This window comes from Rhamphochromis longiceps, linkage group LG19, assembly GCF_057381845.1.
Source record: "Rhamphochromis longiceps isolate RC_006_pf linkage group LG19, R_longiceps_female_GT1.1, whole genome shotgun sequence".
NCBI classification, from domain to species: domain Eukaryota; kingdom Metazoa; phylum Chordata; class Actinopteri; order Cichliformes; family Cichlidae; genus Rhamphochromis; species Rhamphochromis longiceps.
Window position 1 is genome coordinate 3902187 of NC_140575.1, and position 23279 is coordinate 3925465.

General features: G+C 39.7%; 1 protein-coding gene across 3 annotated transcripts in view; it reads left to right on the plus strand.

The window, feature by feature from the left end:
- The window catches only part of clmna (calmin a), a 37560-nt gene extending 14811 nt beyond the window's left edge, over positions 1-22749 (plus strand). Inside the window, exons 2-13 of one of the 3 annotated variants that reach the window (XM_085391152.1) lie at positions 6023-6084; positions 10089-10184; positions 10290-10373; positions 10452-10544; positions 11267-11463; positions 11921-12114; positions 13686-13768; positions 13872-16019; positions 16443-16624; positions 17354-17438; positions 17526-17578; positions 19885-22749. In XM_085391152.1, coding sequence (XP_085247278.1) covers positions 6023-6084; positions 10089-10184; positions 10290-10373; positions 10452-10544; positions 11267-11463; positions 11921-12114; positions 13686-13768; positions 13872-16019; positions 16443-16624; positions 17354-17438; positions 17526-17578; positions 19885-20002 — 3395 coding nt within the window. In that variant the 3' untranslated portion in view covers positions 20003-22749. Of the gene's footprint in view, positions 1-6022; positions 6085-10088; positions 10185-10289; positions 10374-10451; positions 10545-11266; positions 11464-11920; positions 12115-13685; positions 13769-13871; positions 16020-16442; positions 16625-17350; positions 17439-17525; positions 17579-19884 lie in introns of all 3 variants that reach the window. The other 2 variants (XM_085391153.1, XM_085391151.1) reach the window with 2 other exon arrangements.
- Positions 22750-23279: the final 530 nt, after the last annotated feature.

Below are 23279 nucleotides of genomic sequence, written 5' to 3' on the forward strand. Positions count from 1 at the left end.
AAAATATTTTGCAGGTGCAAGTGTTGCATGTTGAGGAGAAATTTATTTTGAGCGAAGAAAAGCTAAATTTGAGTGAACAAAATTCAATGCTGCGTGCAAAAACTGTATTTCAGTGTTTGCTATTACACACACACACACACACACACACACACACACACACACACACACACACACACACACACACACACACACACACACAACAGCAGCCCCTCTCGCTCAGTGTTTGCATTTGCGCTTTATTGAGACATCACATATTTACAAGAGTGCTGTAACGTTTTCGGAGATTTGATTAAAACAATTTAATGGGTTAAATGTCGACGGGGAAAGAGTGGACCAAAGCGTGGGGAAACAGCTTCTTTGAACTCTGCTGTTATGTAATGTCTCTGGATGATGCAGCACTGCAGTCTAAAGGGATGCTCCTGTCATAGCTGCTCAATAAATATTTCAGTGAAATTGCTCTACTGCTATTTTGGTATTCTGTTACCTTGAGTCACAAACCAGCATTAACGCTGCAAGTGTAATACTGATAATAATTAGGTCCCCAAACACAAAACAATCACAATCACTAAAAGAAAGGACTTTCTCTGGGAATTTGCAGTATTTCATCTCTTGAGTCGGCATTCAGAGTGACACCAGTGAATGTGTAGGTGGATCCAAGATATGTGCAGTGATTCATTTTCAGTGTTATCAGAGTGTAAGAAGTTGTCTTTGTGGCTCAAACTAGCAGAAGTCAAAGCTAACCCTTCCCTTTGAAATTACCATCTTTTAAAGACGTTTAATTAAAAACAACATGTCAGGTAATGCTGTATAAGAACCAGTCCATTTTTTACTACAAAGCCAGTTCAACCTATCTGGGATATCTTTCTGTTATCTGGATTCACTTGCCCTAACATTGTTGATCAGCGTCAGCAGTAACATGAAGCTGGTTATCAACTCTTAAGTTAACCCCGAGTTTCCCCTGCATGTTCATATGAAAGGGGTAACAGCAGCTGACCAAACACGAAGGGGTGTTTCATGGATCGCATGACTCTTCCTTCAAAGAAAACAATCCCTCCAGAGATGTTATCAAATGGTGATAAGCTCTAAAAAGCATAAATGTAAACCAGTAAACTGCAACACTGTTGATAAAAGGACAAAAGATCAGTGCTGCACAGAGCAATAAAATAAAGATTTTAATTCCAGTTAATTATTTTATCACTGTGTTCTCAGTGCTGCTGTTTATTTCCAAAGCGGCGACTGCACATTTAGAGCTGTGAAGACTATTTAAACATTAAAGCTTACTGTCTCACAGCCTGATGAAGAAGACGTGGAAATCGCTGCAGTTTGTCGCAGATCACAGTGATAACACTGCGACTGTTTGCTCGGGTATTCTTGACGTGTGTTCTGTGTTCTAGTAGCTGCAATCCCAGCAGAAGAATACATTTGATAGCAGATTAGAATGAAGTGTAAAAGAACTTTTTAACATTTTAATTTTGATACACGGACATTCCTGTGACAAAGCGACACACAGTTTTAAGTATGGCTTAACAACCTGTACATATAACATGTATCCCCAGCAGAAAATCTCTTAAAACATGCTGTAAATAAAAGAATCAGTGAAAATGTTTCCAGTAGATTTGGAGCCAAAAGTGAACACCTAACCACTTACTAATTAATTATAATTGCTAACTTTCTGAGTGCTCTTCCTCCACCTCTGTGTACCCAGTAATATCATTAAAGCTGTAAATACATCCTTCATACTGCCCATAATTTAAAAACAAAAAAATTTGCACAGCAAACAAATGAGAGCAGCCAGCCAGAGAAGGCTTGGCTTAGATAAATGTAACTTGAGCACAGATGAAAGGTGGTTGTTGGGTAACTGAGCATAAATCCCAATTTTTGGATAACTCTGATTTGTTTGGTCTCAAAATTCTCACAAATGTCAGCGACACATTTTAAACAATACAAAATGTGTTTTAGACATGTGAGAGGGTAAATAATGCTGCTGCTATGGAGTTCAGAAGTGAAATCATCAAATAAATTTGAAGCCTTACGTATACAAGGCAGGATTTAAAAAACCGTGGGTGGTAACAGTCATCTTAAAGTTAGTCATATTTTGCTCAGTCTGTTCTCTCAATGCCTCAAGCACAATCTGAGATACATGGAGTTACTTGCAACATGTGAAATAGCAGCTTCATGAATGTTGATGGTGATGCAGTTACATCCCCATCCCCGGTGTCTTTCTTCTAGCTAATGTTTTGTGCCATTAGCTTTGTTGGTGAGAATATATACTACCTGCTCCAGTGCTAACCAGTTAACTGTAGCTTACGTCTTTGTGTTGTTGTGTGCTGTTCAAGTAAATCTGTTGCAATGAATGAGTGAGAGGATCCAGGCAAAAGACAGTGAACACAAGTGAATCTAACAGGGTGAAAGAAAGAGGCACAAAAACTATACTAAGACTAAAACAAAGCAAGAACTGAAAGTACAGAATACTGATGAATATAAGAACATGATACAACAGACCTGCAGAACCAAGGACACATGAAAACCACGTAAAGGTAAACATGAGCTCCGAACTTCAAAAAAACTCATGACCAAAAAATAAAAAAAATCAGTTTGTAGGCATTTTCTAAAAGAGGATGACAGATGTGCGACAACCAGAACAACAATTTCCAGTACTGAGTTTGTTTGCTTTCTTCTGAAATGATTGGTAATCTACCCTCACATTTGAATAAAATGATGATCATATATCTATTGTAGTACAGTCAAAGCTTATCCATTAATCACCAAGTTATGAAATCTGACATAACTTTTGAAAGAAGCCCATTCATTATGTGTTATGAAAGTAATGTCAGCAGCTGAAATCGTTTTTCCAGGGGTCCGTTCTTCGTACCTCGCTAAGTAGGTTAGCTGGATTTGATTGTTGACGATTTCGCGTGATCTTGGATCGTTCGGTTCCCCGAAGCTCATCCGGGACTTGCTGCCATAGCAACAGAGCCGTAAGCGTAAACCTGCTCGGGAGCAGGTTCACTTTATGTAAACAGGATTAGATCGCGGCCACGCAGGTATGTCTGCTTCATTTATACGAAAGCAACAGCGATATTCCACCACTGTTTCACCATAAATAAATATTATCAATGTAACTAAAGATAATGCAGCACTTGATCCTTTTATTGATTTCATACAGATACATACAGGTCATTTCCTAAAAAAGGGAAATGTACTATTAACATTCTATTACATGTATGTGATTATTACAGATGTAATTCATATTTCAGAGTAGTAATTGGAAATTACTTCGTGTAATCAAGATGGGAGACCACGGCTATAAAAGCGAAGGTGGATTTGGGAAGTCTGTCGCAGTCATATCCTGTCCGTTTACGCGAGCAGCCCATTGCGGAAGGTGCAAGATTGATAAGGAGAGTCCTCAGAATCCATATTGCGGGACAGCGACAGTGTGCTCATAGAGAGATATCGATATTCCCGTGAGGGTATTATTTACTTAACCAACTTGTTGACGAGGGGGTGCAGGACCACCACCTGTCTTTTTGTGCTCTGCCCTTTTCTTGGTTGCTGTTATGAACAAACAAACAGAGTATTCCAGGGTCTCTTTCCAAGAGACGAAAAGCAATATAAGTGATAAATATTACCATTCTGTAGAATATTCTTATATTTCCCTTTTACTTGTTCCCATGTTCTAGTGGGTCCTGTTGTGGCTCTAATGTGTAAGGGGATATAATATAACATAATATAATGTAATATAATATTGGATAATATAGTGTAATATAATAAATTTACCCTACCGCCTACTGGTGTTGGCCAGAGGGGCCGATGGCGCGATATGGCAGCCTGGCTTCTGTCAGTCTGCCCCAGGGCAGCTGTGGCTACAACCGTAGCTGCCTCCACCAGTGTGTGAATGTGAGAGTGACTGAATAGTGGCATTGTAAAGCGCTTTGGGTGCCTTGGAAAGCGCTATATCAATCCACTCCATTATTATTGTTATTATTAAATTACTTACGAGTTTAATTTGTCAGCAACTTTCTGCCAGCCCTCGCTCCTTGCTTTTGCAGCCTTTGCAGTGTTCCCTTGCGTTCTGATTAAACTCTGAAACTCCCGAAATCCCTCACTCAAGAGTTCTTGCTCTGCTGCCGAAAAATACCGAGCGCTCTCCTTCGACATTTTCGCCGACCAATCAGAGGGTTGCCGATCAATGTTTCTACTATCGATGCGTAGCCCCTTTTACGACACCCAGTGATCTCACATTACTTCATCCAGCTGTACTGATCGTCAACAGCAGGTGTGTTCGGGGAACCGGATTAGCGAGCTCACGGTTAGCGCGATGGTTTGGTCTTGGATGTGTCATTTGATCTTGGATGTAGTAAGCGACGTACGAAGAACGGGCCCCAGGTGTAATATCTGACACACTGCTCTGGTCCCTGTTAGGAAATGAATGCTGAACTGTGGCAAGTGGCTGATGTTTTAATGAAACATTAAGTCAGTGTCTTGCATACCTAACAGTGTATCCTTTTTAGAAGTGGGAAGTAAGTAATTCTTTTTTAATAGGAACTTAGTGAAGCTCAATTAAAAATAGTCAACAAGAGTGGCATCAGTGTTTGAGGATATGACTGCTGAAAGCAGAGAGACCCATAAAAAGGCTTAGCATCACAAGATGAAATAGAATTGGTACTGAAACTATTTCATCATTGTGGGAATAGTTAGGACCTAACTAGAAGTATGTACTTTGAACCCTTGATCATCGAGTACGGTGGGATTCAGTCTGTAGCACTGGCTACTCTATAATTGTTTTAGAGCATACTCTTCAGTTCATCTGGCTCATCTTTCCTCAGGCTTTTTCCCGTCATGCTTTTTCGGTTTTCTCACCTAACGCCACCCCCTTCTTCTGTCTGCTGTGACAAAAGCCTCAGCTACACCCCCTAAATACCAAAACTGGCACTCTCTGAGAACAGTGAGGTAAATCCTCTGCTGGAAGGCATTCCCTTTGAGGAAACACTGCTGAGGTTCACTTTACTGGACACATTGACAAGATGTATCAGCATTCTACATGTTACTCCTCTGATACAGAGGTGCAGCTGATATTGATTTTTGCTTTAAGGTGACCTGTCATCAAACTGCACTGTGATGATGATGATGATGAAACATTCAGCATTACTGCAACTGTATAAGCTCTCGTTACCCTTGTCTGCAGCGTTTGCTTCAGTACCTGACCCATTCTGAACATGGAAATAAATAACAGCTGACTTTGCTGCCATGGCAACCCCTCCGGTCCGCTCTCTAGTTGTTTCCCTCCATACATCCACTCTCTATGTTGCAACTTCTGCCTCTCTAGTATTGGTAAAGGATATTAACAGGAAAAAATAATAATTGTAATTCATCTGACCAACTAGAGTTTCCGCTAGTTGGTCATTAGCTCAGCGGTCCACCTGGCCTGAGGTGAACCAGACAAATATTACTGGTGTATCTGTATTCTGTATATCATTGGTGTATTTGTAGTTTATTAGTGGACAGATAACAGAGTTTACAGGCATGACTACTGGAAGTAGTCAGAGAGCACATGTGACACACTGACTGATAATAGGACCAAATCCGCTGCCAAGCAGGGGAGTTTACATGTTCTCCCGTTGTGGGTTCTTTGCAGATCCTCCAGCTTCTTCACACACTCCAAAGCCATCCTTGTTAGGCTTGTTGGTGATTCTGAATTTGCCATAGGTTTTATTGTGAGTGTGAATGGTTGCCTGTCTCTGTGTTGGTTGTGCGATAAAGTGGCAACCTGTCCAGGGTGTACCCCGCTTCTCATATCGTGACAGCTGGGATGGGCTCCAACCCTAATTAAATTGTTCTTTTTATGAGACAATAACGTTTGGAGCATACTCTCTAAATACTACTTTCCATGCATTGTGACTGAACAACATTATGTCACAATGCAATGCATTGTTTTGAATAGTAACCGCAGTAGACCTACGTGTGCTGTCTTCTTTGATAAAGTAACTCTCAAATCCTTTTTTCTTGTTTTTCTGTGTTACAGTTGAAAGGGAACTGGTTCAGAAGAGGACCTTCACCCGTTGGATAAACCTCCACCTAGAAAAGGTTTGTGCAGAGCATCAGGATGTTATCACTGCAGAACATTCACAGGACTAGAAACATAAATCATGCTCAGTTACTGCAGTTGCTACTCTTTAATCTAACTGCGGTTAAGCAGAGAAACCCGCTCATACACATGGTAGGACACACAAGATGGATATAAATGGGGACAGCCACTCTGAATTATGTATGTGGTTGTGTGAAACTGCCTGTGTGTGACATTAAACTTTCATTTGGTTTTCTACTGTTGATCCAATCTACTGTTAATCTATTCCCCAGACATACTCTGTTTCTAGAGACTGATTATGATTCTGTGGAGTCTGTGCTTTTCTACTCTGGAGCTTCTGTTTTGCTTTTGTTGGCAGTTCTAATCAGGGGTGAGTCAGAGTTAGCTGTGAGTTGGAGTGTCTGATCAAGGCTTTTGTTTTGCCTCACACAATGAGCCTCTCTTCTCTTATTCACTCTTTGGCCATGTGTCAAATTTCTGACCCACTAATTGACAATCATGCGTTTGTCTGCTGTCAACTTGGAAAGTTGATTCCCCCACCCTCTGACCCCTCCACCACACAACATGCAAACCATGTTCAGATTGGTTCACAAATCCCTGAGTTGTTTTTTAATTGTTATGACAACAGAGCTAAGTGTTGGCTCATGCAGACTGATTTTAACGATAAGCCTGTGCTTGCACTTGCTGCCGTTGGCCTACGTACCATGTCTTTAAGCAGGTAACAATTAAACCAAGACTTCAAAACCCATCATTTGACCCAGCTGTCTTAGCTAATTATAGGCCAATCTCCAACCTTCCTTTCATCTCAAAAAAGAGTAGTTGTCAAACAGCTAACAGATCATCCGCAGAGGAATGGCTTATTAGAAATTTTGAGAAAATAACTCGAAATTTCGAGAAATATAACTCAAAATTTCGAGTTACTTTTCTCAAAATTTCGAGTTAGCTCTGCCAATCAAAAATATACGTGAATGAGGTCGCTTTCTTGTTACCCGGAAGCATATGGCGCAGAGGAACGCGCACTCAAAAACGGATCCCAACAAATTGGCGCTTTCGCGAGTACGTTTACTGATAGTAACACCATGTGATTCAGCTAATAACACAGGGATTTCATCATTTGTGAAGCCAGGCTGAAAACACGCAGCAATCTGTGCATTCACGACTGGATGTAATAACGGTAGCTTAGCTGTAGCATTTGTAGCTGAGGGCTTCAGCTTCCGGGTAACAAGGAAATGACGTCATTCACGTAGATTACTGATTGGCAGCGCTAACTCAAAATTTCGAGTTGCTTTTCTCAAAGTTTTGAGTTAATAAATCGAAATTTCGAGTTACTTTCTCGAAATTTCGACATATTAACTTGAAATTTCGAGAAAATAACTTGAAATTTCGAGAAAATAACTCGAAATTTCGAGAAAATAACTCGAAATTTTGAGTTATGGATCTTTTTTTTTTTTTTTTTTTTTTTTTTATTAGTGGGGGAAACGGGCTTCCATACAAAGGGGTGGGATTAAATAAGTGTTTACTTCTTCCTACTCCCTTTCAACATGTAAATTAATCAGAACGGTTTTTTTTGTATGTAATTTGTATAGTATTTTTTTTCTTTCTTATTTTATTGTTATTATATTATTATTATATTGTTCACATGTTGAAATAAATTACCAATCAATCAATGTTGAATTGTCTCGCAGCTGCTCTATTCCCATGTTGTTGCAGTATGTTAATGACTAACCTCGTATTGTGGATGGATGATCTCAGTTGTTCTCCTGACTGAAGTTTGGTCTGTTTACGGCATCCTGTCATGCAATTACATTTGTCCCTGACCACCAGAAACCTTCACGTTAACTTTTATCGAGTATCAAGTTAGCGTTCATCCTTCAGCTTCACTGTGCTAATGTTATGCTAACGTAGCTGTTTTACTAGTGATCACGTAGGACATCATTATGTACCAGCTAGTCCAACTTCAGTAACCCTAAAAAAGTCGCTGCTGTTCAGTTTTCTGTTTTCATTTATGTTGGAAGTGATAGCAGAGCTGTACGTTTTAATTTTTTCAGAAATCTCTCAGTCAGAACATGCTATATCATGTTTAGGTGGAAACTAGCGAGCTAACTTCCTGCTAACTTCTAACTCCGTTGAATTTAATAAATTCATGGATGCCTGGATGTTAAACTTAATTGTTACACCTGGTAAAGCAGCAACGCTGATCATTTTATTACAGATGAAAGGATTTAGACAGTTTTTAACTCTTAGTGATGCCGCAGTGTTCGTTTGACATTGGGTCCAAAACTCCATCTGCTTCAGGTCCCAGATTACTCTGCGAGGCTCCTCACTACGGCAGCCATAATGCTCCGACAATCCATCAAGCGGTGCGGTTTCATAGCTTACCAAAGTCGTACTAAAACATTTCTTGACAGATTTGTGCACGCTGTGTACCACATAAAATCGGTTCGAGGTCAGTAAGCACAACCGGAATTCATACAGAAGGCACACTGTCGATTTTTGAGAAAATTAAAGGATTTTAAGTGTGACTTATAGTGTGTAAAATATGTTATACAGAAGAAAAGAATATATCGTGATATATATCGTTACCGCACATGCTTCATATTATACCGTGATATGGATTTTAGGCCATATCACCCAGCCCTAACTCAAAGCATCCGTTTAAAACATTAACATTAATTAAAGTGTACAGCAGTGAACCTTTGATTTTTCACAAAGCTCTTATAGTTTGCTGCACAGCTGATGACAGGAAATGTTACACAGTTTCTACAATCTTTCAATGCCCAACCTTCATCAGCTTGTTGCCAACCGGAGATTTCAGTGATTTAAGACAGTATTAATGTTGTTTTTGCTCTGTGCTGCTCAGCTTGAAGCGTAATGATCTATTACAGTTTAGATCTTGTTAATTCCCATCACAGGTCATGTTAAACTAAACTCTTCAACTTCTTGAAATTGAGCCTTTATGCTAACATTTTCTGTTTACTTTATTAAATATCAGATTTCATTCAGATTTAAATGATGTAGGTGTAATGATGTAAAGTAGGTTTGTACAACCCAATCTACAACAAAATGAGATGTTTTAATAACTGTAAATAAAAAAGAATGCCACATTTCATTTCAAACTTTTGGTCACACGTTCCCCCAAAAATGCCCATATTCTCAGACCACGTGGAAGAACATACCAGAGTCATCCAGATATGCTACATAATTTTTCACACCAGACTGCACAGTGTTCATCAGCCTTTGAAAAGTGGCTGGGACATTTTTTCAACTTAAAAGATTTGGCAGTGTATTATACAAACCCATCTTCCAACATCCGATGACCGATCCGTGCTGGGTTAATGCAGTATACGTGCTGGATGATGGGTTTGTGGTCACCACTCTCTATGTAATGCTCAAGAACTGTGGCTAAGACAGCAGACTCTAGATGTTTTCAAAATTTTGGTATTCTCATTTTTTTAACATGTTGACTTTCCAAAAATGGGACTTTTTGTTCCTGTCAAGTCTTTGAATTGAATAGTCTATGTCATTGACAAAACGGTTTGCAGGACTGAGTCAGTGTGGCTAACAACCAAAGCCAAGACATTAAATTATTCCTTTAGCTGAGAGATCTTCATTCTTAAACTGTTGAGGTGGGGCAATGAAGTTATTGAAGTTCTGGTTTCTATCAGGAGAAACCAGAACTTCATGATATACAAATGCATAAACACAGTCAGGGCTGGAATTCAAAATGTATTATTTATATATACTATTTTTTTGATTAAATATGATGCTGTTTTTATCTGCATTTTACCCAGTGTCTCAACTTTTTGCTTGGATGATTGTCTATGACATTAACAGAAACAAGAATCTGCATCTGTACTGCCAATTATCAGCTTTAGTAATTCCTAAAAAGGAAAACAATTGATCATGATCATTTCTGTAAATGGTAATAGACTCTTTTCCTTTCTCCATGTCTATTGTTAAAGAAAGCCCTCTTTTCTCCTCATTCTTGTTTGTCCATCCACAGTGTGACCCACCCATAGAGGTCCATGACCTCTTTCAGGACATCCGGGATGGGCGCATCCTCATGGCCCTGCTGGAGGAACTCTCTGGCTGTAAACTGGTCAGCCTGTAACACTGACTTTTAAGTGCTAGATTGGTTTTGCACTACTTGCTTTGCCAAGTGTTGTTGCTGTTTTATAGGATACTTAATTGTACTTTTTCCCAGCTTCATGGGTTCAGGAAGTCCTCCCATCGTATTTTCCGACTGAATAACATCGCCAAGGTCCTGTCTTTTCTTGAGGAGAGAAATGTGAGTATGACAGTTAAGCAGTGGTTAAATTGCTGGATGAAATGCAGAACTGTGAGGACATACACGCTCTGTCAACAGGTAAAGCTGGTCAGTATCGATGCAGTTGACATTGCAGATGGAAATTCCTCCATCATCTTGGGACTCATTTGGAACATCATTCTCTTCTTTCAGGTAATTGCATTTTTTGTCTTGAAGCTTCTTCATCAAAATCCTCTCTCACTTCTCTAAGAAGAGGATGCTAGTACAAAACGGTGTATTTTTCATAAGCTTTGCACTTCCTTTCTCTAAAAGGGAAAGAAAGCTCTTCTCCTCTATTCTAGAGTCAGATCTAGGCGAGGTTAGCTATTGGCTAAACTATACCTTTTTCTTTTGTTAACTTCCAATGCAAATCTTTGTTTAACACAAACTGTAATATAAGATTTGTGTAGCTTAAAATTTGGCATTTTATAGCAAAGCCAACAATGTATTGACAGCAGAAGTTATTTTTTGCTTTGGCATCAGTGCTTTGACAAAGAAACTTTTGCTCATCACTGTTAAGTAGATGGGCCTCAAAGCGTGGTAGCTATGATCACTCAGCTAATCAGCTGCTATCAGGGGTGAAGAGGCAAATGTTACCCATCTTGTCAAATGTTCAGTCACAGCTGTTTTCTTATTCTGAGTAACTCTGACAGTGTAAACTGAACTAAAGGTGAAAAGCTCCACAGATTCTCCACTAAACGAATTCTCAGTTTTATTCTTTCACAATCTGTTTAAGGGTAACAATTTCATCCAATGGTTACTATAGTAACCATGATGTAATGAGTCAATAGATATGAGGACTTTATCTGTTTAATGCCTAAATGTTGAAATGAGTAGTAAAGTAGCTCAGCTAACTCAGCTCTTCCACCACCCAGATTAAGGAACTGACTGGGAACATCAGGAGCCAGTTCCCCTCCTCTTCCAGCCTTTCATCCATTCCCACCAGCTCTGACTCTGACACATCCTACAGCAGCACGCCATTGGACGACAGGCAGTCAGCATCCACAGCCGTGCGAGAACAGAGCAGGGCCATTAAGAAGTTACTGCAGTGGGTACAGAAGCGAACACGCAAGTGAGTTGGAGCTGCCGTTTCCATTATATGGAAATATGTTACATGCATTATACAATTACATAGTTTGTGTCCTTTTTGGAAAAGCAGTAATTCTTTGTATCTGTTTGTGTTTGATCCAGTTAGTTCTTTGTGGTCCCTCTATATTCTGCTTTTCTCTTGCCTTTTTACCCTCACTGCCCAACTGGTTGAGGCAGATGGTTACCCCTCTAGAGCCTGGTCCTGCCGAAGGTGTTGTCCTGTGAAAAGGACGCCCTTCCCTCCCATTGTCACCAAGTGCTTACTCATCGGGCATCGTCTGATGTTTGGGGTTCCCTCTTTGGTTATGCAGGTTTTTTCGCTTTCAATGGAAAGTGCCATGAGATGATCAATGTAGTGTTTGTTTTTGTTTGTTTGGGGTTTTTTTGGTGGTGTTCCTGGACTGGCCCTTTCCACAGACTATTTCTTATTTTTGTTACAGGTATGGTGTAGCAGTGCAGGACTTTAGTAAAAGCTGGATCAGTGGTCTGGCTTTCCTGGCTGTTATTAAGTCCATTGACTCCAGCTTGGTAGACATGAGGAAAGCCCTACTGAGAAGTTCCAGAGAAAATCTAGAGGATGCCTTCAGAATCGCCCACTACAGCCTGGGTATACCGCGCCTTCTGGAACCTGAAGGTAACAAGACAACAGCTACTTTTACTTAACAGCCTAATCACTACTCTAGTGACTGAAACTGTAATTCATCTATTTTACAGATGACGTGATAAAAGAGAGCTCAAGAACAGTGACAATAGTAGTTGAGTGTATCTCATCAGCATATTTTTGTAATGTGTGAGTAATTTCTTGAGATTAAAATGCAACAGTAAGAAAACCTTCGTTAAGAGTCAGAATCTAGTCAGAATCAGCTTTTCTGAGGATAGCCGACTGCTTTTGTGTATCAGAATGAATAGCCTTCAGAGATGCTGCTTTTAAGAGGGCGAAGTTTTACATTCTACTTTGTAAGGAATGCAGCAGTGACCTTTTATATTTGTGAGAAGAAAATGACCCAGTGGTTATATGATAACGTAAACTCCCATTAACAGGAAGAAAATACATTTTACTCAGCACCAGAGAACAAATGGACCATAAATATAAAAATACATGCACTGTGTATACGACACATTGCTTAACTGTAACTTCCTGTAGTCTTTTGTGTTTCCCATGCTACACCACCACATATGCTCCCATCTGTCCTCCATAGGCAGACTGCTGCCACTAGAAACTTTTATCTGAAGTGTTTGCAAACAGTGTTACACACAGTATTCTATAAATATGTTTTACATTAGCTCGGCTGATAACGTAATTCTTGATTTAGCAGACACTGAGATTCAGATGGATTATTTGCTAACAAAGAATGAGAAATCCTTTTTGTTGTACACGTGATAGACTGAAGGATTTGACGGGGAATATCGACCATCATTTGAAAAAATCAAAGCTGTTAAATTTAGCGTAGTGTCATTTATTTTTACCACATATAAAAAATGCTGTTACACTACACAGTAGCCCTTTGAGACAGTCTTCACTGAGTTAATAAAGTAATGGTAGTTCCTTTTTACACAGAGCTGCAGTGCCTATGCTGTATTTGTCCTGGTCTAGTATGCAAGAGACAGTAAAAACCAGACAGCCTGTAGATTTCCCCATTATTATGAGTGGAAATATAGAACCTTTCAAGGTAATCCTCTCGTGCATCTCTGGGCTGTCTTCAATTGGCTGCTTTGTTTTTAAGATCAGTCCGTGGAAGTTCCATTGTATTTGTACTTGTAATGAATGCTTTGGTGCTCCTGTAAAGCAGTCATTCGATGCTCCTGGTCTCAGTCTCTTGCCTGGCACACAACTGTCAGAGTTAGTAAGATCACATTCTTCCAGTGAAAACTGCTGGAAACCTAACTTTCATCCCCAGTGACGAGGTAGAGATTTTGCCACAGACAGGAAACTGGTCAGAGTCTCCTAAGACCCTCCAAACAGAGCAGCTGCACTGGAAGCTGTGTAGGCATGCCCAAGGAGATTATGTTGAACAGGAGCCTTACCTAATTTAAGTTGGACACGGCTTTTTGATTTTCATAAGCCTGTTCCTGGATTGTCTTTTGGGCACATCTTGGACATAGGATCATACCATAATAACAATAATAATAATAAAAAGGCATGTTTACATTTAGTTACTCTTTCTTTCACTCTTGTTCTCTCTCAATTTTGCTTTATTTGCTCAGATGTGTCTATCAATGCACCAGATGAGCAGTCTATCATTACATATGTGTCTCAGTTCCTGGAGCACTTCCCTGGTATCGAAGAGGTATGAAAGATCCCTTACCTAGACAAAATCAGTGAATTGGAATTGAATTGTATTTTGACTAAGCAGTCATTTGAAAACTGATATTTCCCTGTTCCCGTCTCAGCCAGAGGAGCCCTGCCAGTTAATTGAACGAAGTGTCTCTATGGGCCGACTCAACTTCAGTGACTCTGACCACATGAGTAAAGGTACTCACCGAAGCAGAATAAGGGAGAGGTCCTATATGTTTCAGAAGGACTGTGCCCAACCCCCACCCAAAATCTTAATTTCCTCTGTATCGGAAGACAGAAGCATGATGCCACCTTCCTTCAGGGTTACGGCAACTCGATCGTGGTCCAGCGATGACATTTTGACAGATTCGCCCCACACAGATGACCCCATAAAACCGGTGGAAGAAATCTTAACCAACAATGATGACCCACAGCTGTCTTATACTCACTCGCCCACCGGCTCATCAGTACCCGAGTCTGTAAACACAGAGTCAGTAATGGATGACTCTGCAATCAGCTCACCGGACTCTTGGGTGGAGAGTGAGCTTGCCGTGGCAGGGGAGAAGGATGGTGAGAGCCAAAGTTGCTTGTGTGATATTGGAACAGCTTGGGATGTGTACCGTGCGACTCCTGTGGAAGTAACTGCTATTGATGAAGGATTTATCCCATCCATAGAAGAAAGAGCCGCTGATGAGCAGTCACTGAGTGAGTGTTGTGTTGATGAAGGGATTTACTCTTTGAGCTCACTGGAGAGCATGCAGGACAGATTCCAGGGGCATGCTAAGAAAAGGGAAGTGCGAGTAGCTGAAGTGGAAGATTCAAAACTTGAAAGAAGCAACAAGGACTTGGAAACGGAGCAGGTACCTGAGCAGATCAATACTGAGGTTATAACACAGCTAGAGTCTGAGTCCCTAAAAGAGAAGGAGCAAGAATCTTCAGCTGAAGTGAGCGACTTTGGTGCTGAAGATATCCTTGAACCTCAAATACTGAGCTCCAACACATCCAGCGACTATTGTGAAGAATCTGTGAAAGAGAATATTATAGAAGACGGTACTCACAGAGATGAGAAATGTGTGAAGAAATCTGTGGATGCACAGAACCACAAAGGAGAAACTAACAGTCAAAGTGAATTTCTGCAAGACATAAATGTCTCTGAGGAGGTTGAATTGGAAACTGAATGTCATAAAACAGACTGCTGTGGTTCTTTAGAGAACAAAAAAGAACCAGAAATGTTAAAGGGCAGGAATGAAGTACTTGTAGAAACACAAGATGAAGCAAGTGAAGGACTTTTAAAAGACAGCCAAGACTCTCAGGACACAAATAATTCTGTACAAATTACTAAAGCTTTAGACAACACCTCTTCTACCAACACAGAGGAAGTATTAACAACAAGTCAGGATCCAAGCATAGGCATGAATATTCCTTCCATCTCTATTGTCAGTGTGCCAGAAGAACAGGATGAACACGGTACTGATGATGAAAATCTCAGCCAGCCATTGGTGTTTGTAAGCGAGGTGACCGACATGTGTGTCAACAGTACTGCAAACCCAGGTGAAAAAAGCTCTACCTCCAATAAAGACGATGAAATTATTGCTGAGGGTCTGTTTGAAAATGCTAAAGCCACATCTTCAGGAGAATTAATGGATCCAGAAAATCAGCATTTAATTGATATAAATGAACACAATCTATCATCAAATGAATACGTGCAAGGTCAGATTGAAATAAGTGAAGATGGTGATAAATGCAAGCCTCCTCTTGATGATTCTCAGGGAGAAACTAACTTTTCTACAGAGGCTGAAACTCATATAGTGGATATTGAGCATGCTGTAAATTCCACTGATCCACCTGATGGACATGAGAGCAAACTAGCTGACACCTTTTGTAGCAGCGACATAGCCAACACACAGCTTAGTACACTGGATCCATTCAACACCGAACCAAGTGATGAGATAGGGACGTTGCGCTCTGAACCAGCTACCCTGTCCAGAAACATGGACGTTTTGTTTTACACGGACTTTGATCGAGGTTCTCCAACAGAGGATCTGGTTGGTGACCCTGTTGAGCCCATGGATCTGTTCTACCCTGACAAAGAAGAGCTCATGTTTACAGACCAACCTGACACTGAAGCACAAACCTGGCCCTCTGTTTTGAGTGTCTCTGCTCTGCAGCCAGCACCACCTTCAGACATTTTACCAGATGACCAACAATTCGATCCGCTGGGTGAAGACTTCAGGGAAGTGGACTTGATAGAGGAGCACGATGAGGTAAATGTGAACCTGTTTCACTTTCTTGGGGCTTAAAGGTCAGTAACACTGTTGCGTTGCGAGTTTTCAGGAGCATTTCTGTTGTCATTTTGTCTTTTCTCTTGCTATTGCTCTTAAGGTATGTACCGCTACACAACTCGTCATTGTCTCTAGCCTTCAAAATGTGAAACACATGAGTTCTGCTGACTTTATATTGACCATGTCTCATATTTCGATAGTGGAAAAGTTATTTCGCTGTATTTAGCATTTTATCACCTAGCCCTGCCTTCAGCTTGTTTGGCAAGTTTCTCAGAGACATTACTGATACATTAAGTGGTTGATGATTTTCACACAATGAGCAGGACAGAAGCAATGATATGTTGAAGTGTGACGTTTTTTTCTGTACTTTTTATTCTGTTAAAATATCTCTTTTTATCCTATTAGGTGATCACAAAGACCACCCAAGAGACAAAGAATGTATTTGGATCCCAGCAGCACTGCTTGTTGCCTGGAGTGAAGCTATGTAAGCCCTTAGGAGATGCTGATGTTCTAGCAGACAGGAGGGATCCCAGTGAGGCTGAGCAACAGAAGCCAGTCTCTGCCAGGGAAAACACAGAGCCTGTGAGGTAGGCTTTCTATTCTTAGTGTACACTGAGAAGCACACTTTACCCAGGGGGAAAGCAATGTTGTGGCAAATGATGGGATTCTTCTGACCCAGCCTTTCAGTTAGACATTTCTATAAATGTCCTGAAAAGTGGAGGCTGTAGGAAATTAAAGGAAGGCAGTATGAGACAGACAAGACTGTGACTTGAGAATTAAAGACATTAAAGTGAAACACTTTCTTCTGTGCTTTCTAGCTAACATTCACACACATTTATCAGAGTATGAATGTGTTGGGGTTAGTATCTTGCCCAAGGATATTTGGCCTGCAGACTAGGGGGTGCCAGGAATTGAACCACCAACTTTACCTATCAGCAGATGACCTGCTCTACCTCCTGAGCTACAGCCACAGCTGGACCAATCTCACTTTTTAAAAATACATAGCAGAAAATAAAGGGAATAAATAAAGGATCTTTTTTAATGTTTAAAGCCTTTTTATATTCTTCAGTTCTGCCTGACCCTTAAGTATTAGTAGAATCAGAGCTTGGTCCTGTCTGGTTCTTTGTTTTGTTTTAGTGTTTTCACTGTAAACCTGAAGTTTCTTGAGCCAGAATGTTGGAGCAGCTTAGTGTTGCTTTCATGCCAGTACTTATTCTGTGATTCCAGAGGCTTGAAAAAGTAATTGTTTTTGTTATTTCCTGGCTTTACTGTCTCCTGTTGAGAATGAAAGTGATAGATTTTTGTTTCGTCAGGAGCAGTGGAGGTTCCAGCAGACAAGGTGAAAGCCATATCCCACCAGTTCTCCGTCACAGAAAGGGGGCTCATTGCCCCGAGTCAGTGGTGAGTTTGATGCTCCTTTCCCTCCCACAGAGATGTTAAAACAATGAGTACCACTGTATATTGAGAGTGCGACTGGCATTTTCACAGGACAGTCGGAGAGCTGTAACTACAAAAGCTGACCGTGATGACTTTGATTTTTGGTAAGAGCATTTCCTTCCCTGATTTACAGTCAGGTCCATAAATATTAGGACATCGACACGATTCTAACGTTTTTGGCTCCATACACCACCACAATGGATTCCAAATGAAACGAACAAGATGTGCTTTAACTGCAGACTGTCAGCTTTTATTTGAGGGTGTTTACATCCAAATCAGGGGAACGGTGTTGGAATTACAACAGTTTGCATATGTGCTTTCCACTTGTTAAGGGACCAAAAGTAATGGGATAGAATAAGAACCATAAATCAAACTTTAATTTTTTAATACTTGGTTGCAGTCAGTCACAGCCTGAAGTCTGGAACACACAGACATCACCAGATGCTGGGTTTCATCCCTGCTGATGCTCTGCCAGGCCTCTACTGCAACTGTCTTCAGTTCCTGCTTGTTCTTGGGGCATTTTCCCTTCAGTTTTGTCTTTAGCAAATGAAATGCATGCTCAATCCGATTCAGGTCAGGTGATTGACTTGGCCATTGCAAAACAGTCCACTTCTTTCCCTTCAAAAACTCTTTGGTTGCTTTTGCAGTTTGCTTTGGGTCGTTGTCCATCTGCAATGTGAAGCACCGTCCAATGAGTTCTGAAGCATTTGTCTGAATATGAGCAGAAAATATTGCCCGAAACACTTCAGAATTCATCGTGCTGCTTTTGTCAGCAGTCACATCATCAGTAAATACAAGAGAACCAGTTCCACTGGCAGCCATACATGCCCACGCCATGACACTTCCACCACCATGCTTCACTGATGAGGTGGTATGCTTAGGATCATGAGCAGTTCCTTTCCGTCTCCATACTCTTCTCTTCCCATCACTCTGGTACAAGTTGATCTTGGTTTCATCTGTCCATAGGATGTTGTTCCAGAACTGTGACGGCTTTTTTAGATGTCATTTGACAAACTCTAATCTGGCCTTCCTGTTTTTGGGGCTCACCAAAGGTTTTACATCTTGTGGTGAACCCTCTGTATTCACACTGGTGGAGTCTTCTCTTGATTGTTGACTCTGACACACATACACCTACCTCCTGGAGAGTGTTCTTGATCTGACCAACTGTTGTGAGGGGTGTTTTCTTCACCAGGGAAAGGATTCTTTGATCATCCACCACAGTTGTTTTCCGTGGTCTTCCGGGTCTTTTGGTGTTTCTGAGCTCACCGGTGCGTTCCTTCTTTTTGAGACGCCTGATGTTTTTGCTATCTCTCTGATGGGTTTGTTTTGTTTTTTTCAGCCTAATGATGGCTTGCTTCACTGATAGTGACACCTCTTTGGATCTCATCTTGGCAGTTGACAGCAACAGGTTCCAAATGCAAACAGCACACTTGAAATGAACTCTGGACCTTTTATCTGCTCATTGTAATTGGGGTAATGAGGGAATAACACACACCTGGCCATCTAACAGCTGAAAAGCCAATTGTCCCATTACTTTTGGTCCCTTGAGAAGTGGGAGGCACATTTTCAAATGTAAATACCCTCAAATAAAAGCTGACAATCTGCAGTTAAAGCACATCTTGTTCGTTTCATTTGGAATCCATCGTGGTGGTGTATAGAGCCAAAAATGTTAGAATTGTGTCGATGTCCCAATATTTATGGACCTGACTGGAGTTGTTTGTAACACTCAAGCCTTTAACTGTGATGTAGGTTTACCGTGTTGCCAAGTTTGTAACAGTAGCTGCTGAATTGAAGTAACTTCAAATTATGTTTTTGTGAGCAAACAGCACTCGAGTTAGATTTATACGTGGCACAGGAAGGACGGACGTCTTCATTTCTCTGAAGCTTACAGATTAGCAGGAGAACCTACGTTTGGATGTACCTGTGAAGACTACACAGACTTCCTTTGAATGAAATCACAACGTAGCTGGTCCATGCAACTTGTTTTTGTAGTAAATATAACAAAAAATTACAACATGGTAAATGCTGAAATCTGTTGCTGTCAGAAAAATGTGATTTGTTACTGGACATGACTTTTGTAACACAGCAGACATCTTGTTGTAACAGACAGGAAGGCACATTCAAATTTCCGTTCCATCTGTGTGAGCTAATTCCAGCACGGCTGTAGTGTGCAGTCTGGTTCAGCATCATAGCTTTGCCTCAAATGTGGGTTTCTTCTATGTTAAATTGTCTGCAATGAAAACAGCTGCTTGAGTTAATATAGCGAGAATGTGCTGCAATACTGAAAATGTTATGAAGAGCACAAGTGTGTGAACTAGCCGAAGAGTGCAGCTCAACCACCAATTAAATCAAATGAGCTCAAACACTGTGCAAAGAGAAAGTAAAGTTGCACTTGTCTCTGTGTGTGTAGGTGGAGGGAGAACTGGGAGCTACGTGTGCTGCTGCTGCTATGGTTACTGCTCTACTGTTTCTGGGTGTTGCCTCAGATCGACCTGAAGACACTGCCCGACATGCTGCTGAACCGCTGAACGCACACACACGCGCACAAGCACAGCTTCTCTGAGCTATGAGGAAAAATAAAAAACTTTAGGTTTTTTAACATGCACATGCTCATACAGCCAACTGCCACCTTTTTATGAATCTACATTAAGTGAAGATATTTAAAACCTGTATAATTTAAAACTACAAGAGCTTGTTTTCTGTGTTTTGGTTTTTAGCTTCTAGTGTGGCTTAAGCAGTTTATGTGAGAGTGTAAAGGTCACTTGGGGAGGAAAAACATTGCAGTCTTTTTAGAAAAAGATCACACTTATATGAAAATGAAGTTAAAAATTTAAAGATCAAAATTTTACTGGTTTAAAATAAACAAACCAGATTCTGAAAAGGTTGGGACACTGTGTAAAATGTAAGAAAAACCTAAACAGAATTCTGTAATCAGACAAACCAAAATTTGAAATTAATTTTAAATTAATACATCTGCTAGAAGATTCTGGGGTAGCACTGGCGGTATAGTTTTTATGAGGCCTGCTGTCATCATGCACCCAACTGATTTTTAGATGAGGCTGGAATCCTAATTTGATTTGATATCTAAATTTAATTATTCACTTCTAACCTAAGAACAACAAAATGTAGGTGTAAAAAGTGAAGATAAAAATGTCAGATCTGAATCCATGATCTGTTTTGGATAAGTAGACTCTGACATGGTTTGCTGATCTGTTGCAGAGCCTATCATCTCAGCGATTAAGGTTCCGGGTTGACTCGACACTAATTTAGCTGCTTTTCAGTGTAAAATGTGTCTAGGCTCAGACGCTGAAATTCAGATACCAAAATGTTGTTTGACATAATTCAGAATAATAATGACTTAATCTGAGTCTGTGCACACAATGTAAATGTTCAGAACCTGCAGATAGTCCATGTTTAAGAACAACTCTAAAATATATATAATATAAAATATATAGTTTGAGTGTCAATGTCGTGATATGCTGTGCGGCAGGCAGGACCCTGGAGACAAAAGGATAAACTCAAAAGGATGTTTACTCCTGGATGTCACGGAGACAAAGCTGGGCTCAAGGCAGAAGTGCAAAACTAGGAGACAGCAGAGAAAACACAGAGCGTGGGAGCATGGACAACAAAACATGAACTGAAGAAAACTGAGATGACTGAATGGCAAAATAAGACAGGAAGTCATGAAAACACCTACACTGAGGGAACGGGGAAGGCTAAGAAGAATAAGTATAAACCGAATCACCAAAAGCAGAATGATAATAAAAGATAGACATTAATTGAAGCTTGTTTATTAAATTATAAACAAAAACCCAGAAACTTCAGGACATAATCCAAACATAATTACAAGAACGCTGAAAATATAGATTTTAAAAAAAATTAACTGAGGAAAAAGAACAACAAACTGAAAACACTGACTCCAGGAACCATGACACTTAAAGTCATCTCAGCCCCACCTAGTGTTCACACAAATTACATGCGCTCCAAGATCCAAATGTGACACGTTTTTCGTCAGTGTGACAGCTGACAATATTTCCAGTGTGCAACACACGGTAAATGTTTTCAGGAAATTTGCTGACAGCCTGACAGGATTATTGCCCAGGGTCAAAGACTTAGAAAGATGGTGAGTATAGATCTGACTTTGAGTTTGTTAACCCTGAGATGAGGGAAACTTTATTATCAACTCAGTTTTAGCTAAGCCTGCTTCCCAGAAGCTCAGTGTTCATACAAACTGCCATCAATTTCAAGATGAGCCAATATTTTTCTTAAAATAATTCCTAGTTTAAACCTTTAGTATAGTTTCAGTTTTTTTTAAAATTGTGAATAAAATATGGGTTTGTGAGATTTGCAAATCATTGCTTTCTGTTTTTAAACACATTTTGCACAGGAACCAAAAAAAGCTACATTTCAAAAACACATAGTATCTTTGAGTTTTACATGACTGCAAAAGATCCTGCAACTTTATTCTTGAAATTTTAGTGCACTCATATTAGTCTTAATATTAAAATAAATGTATTAACTTTCACAAAAAAGGGTTATAGATTAAAAGTTTTAATAGAAAAATAAAGGCTTTTTTGTTTTGTACAAATAAGTCCTATTTATAAAGGCTGAAGAAGAAAGCTGCAGTTGTGCAAGTAAAACTGTAACAACATCTATGTAGGTGTATGCTACAATGCATTTTTAAATACATTTATCAGACATTTGTTTTTAAGGCTTTATGCATTTCACATGTCGAATGTATCAAAACATTAGATACTATTTAAAAATCATTAAATTATTACATTAAAACACATCGTCCCCATACATTAATTGCGTTGTTGTAACCTGTCCTGCCTGCCACATCCACAGTTGGTGCATTGTAATGTACATCTCCACAGATGAGTCCATGCAATCAGAAAAACTTGACAGGCATGGAGATGTCCGCATGAACCCATGCACTCACTGTGTGAGAAAAATGTCACTTGAAGCAGATCCTGCTGCGTTAATGTGACCTTTTGTCCACCACTGCTATATAGACCTTGTCACATATTATTAGAAACCTTTATTCAGGTGTCAAGCTCCATAACAGCATCATGCTGTTTTGCATCATAGATGTGATGACCTTAATAAACATTGAAGGTTTTGAGTTACTAATATTTACAGTTAAGTTTTCATTTTAATTTGTAGTTGTAATTTATTTTTTTTCCTAATGAATTCTTCTCTATTGAAATGCCATTGTGTGATGAAAATGAACTTGTAATTTGACAAATTATAAATAATTATAAAAATGAAAGTGTGTTGGTAAAATCAAGCATATTTTCTCTCTCAAAAGGCTTTTTCTTTTCACATTTTCCCATGTAGAGATGCAGCTTTGTTCTTTAAATCCAAACCTCATCGTATGTTAGACAATTATGACTATTACTATTAATAACATCTTTAATCAGAAAATGGCACATTTCTTAAAATATTACATTCATATTTTTATTCAACTGTGGCCTTGATATTTTGTTGCATATGTGCTTACAAATGCACTATTATATTTTTGTGGTTCATCATAACTGTACAGTAGACTTGATTTGTACACAAAAATACATACTATGGATAACTGAATGCAAAATGTAAAGCCATCTAAACCTGATGAAGATTTTATGAAATAATGAGGGTGTTATCAAGACGTTCTTCAAATCTGGTTCAAGAAGAAGGCGTGCTTGAAGGATATATGAGCTCAATTTAAACCAAAAAGGTTTGTTGTTTCTTTTTTTTAATATATATATATATATATATATATATATATATATATATATGCAACGATACACAAAATTCACG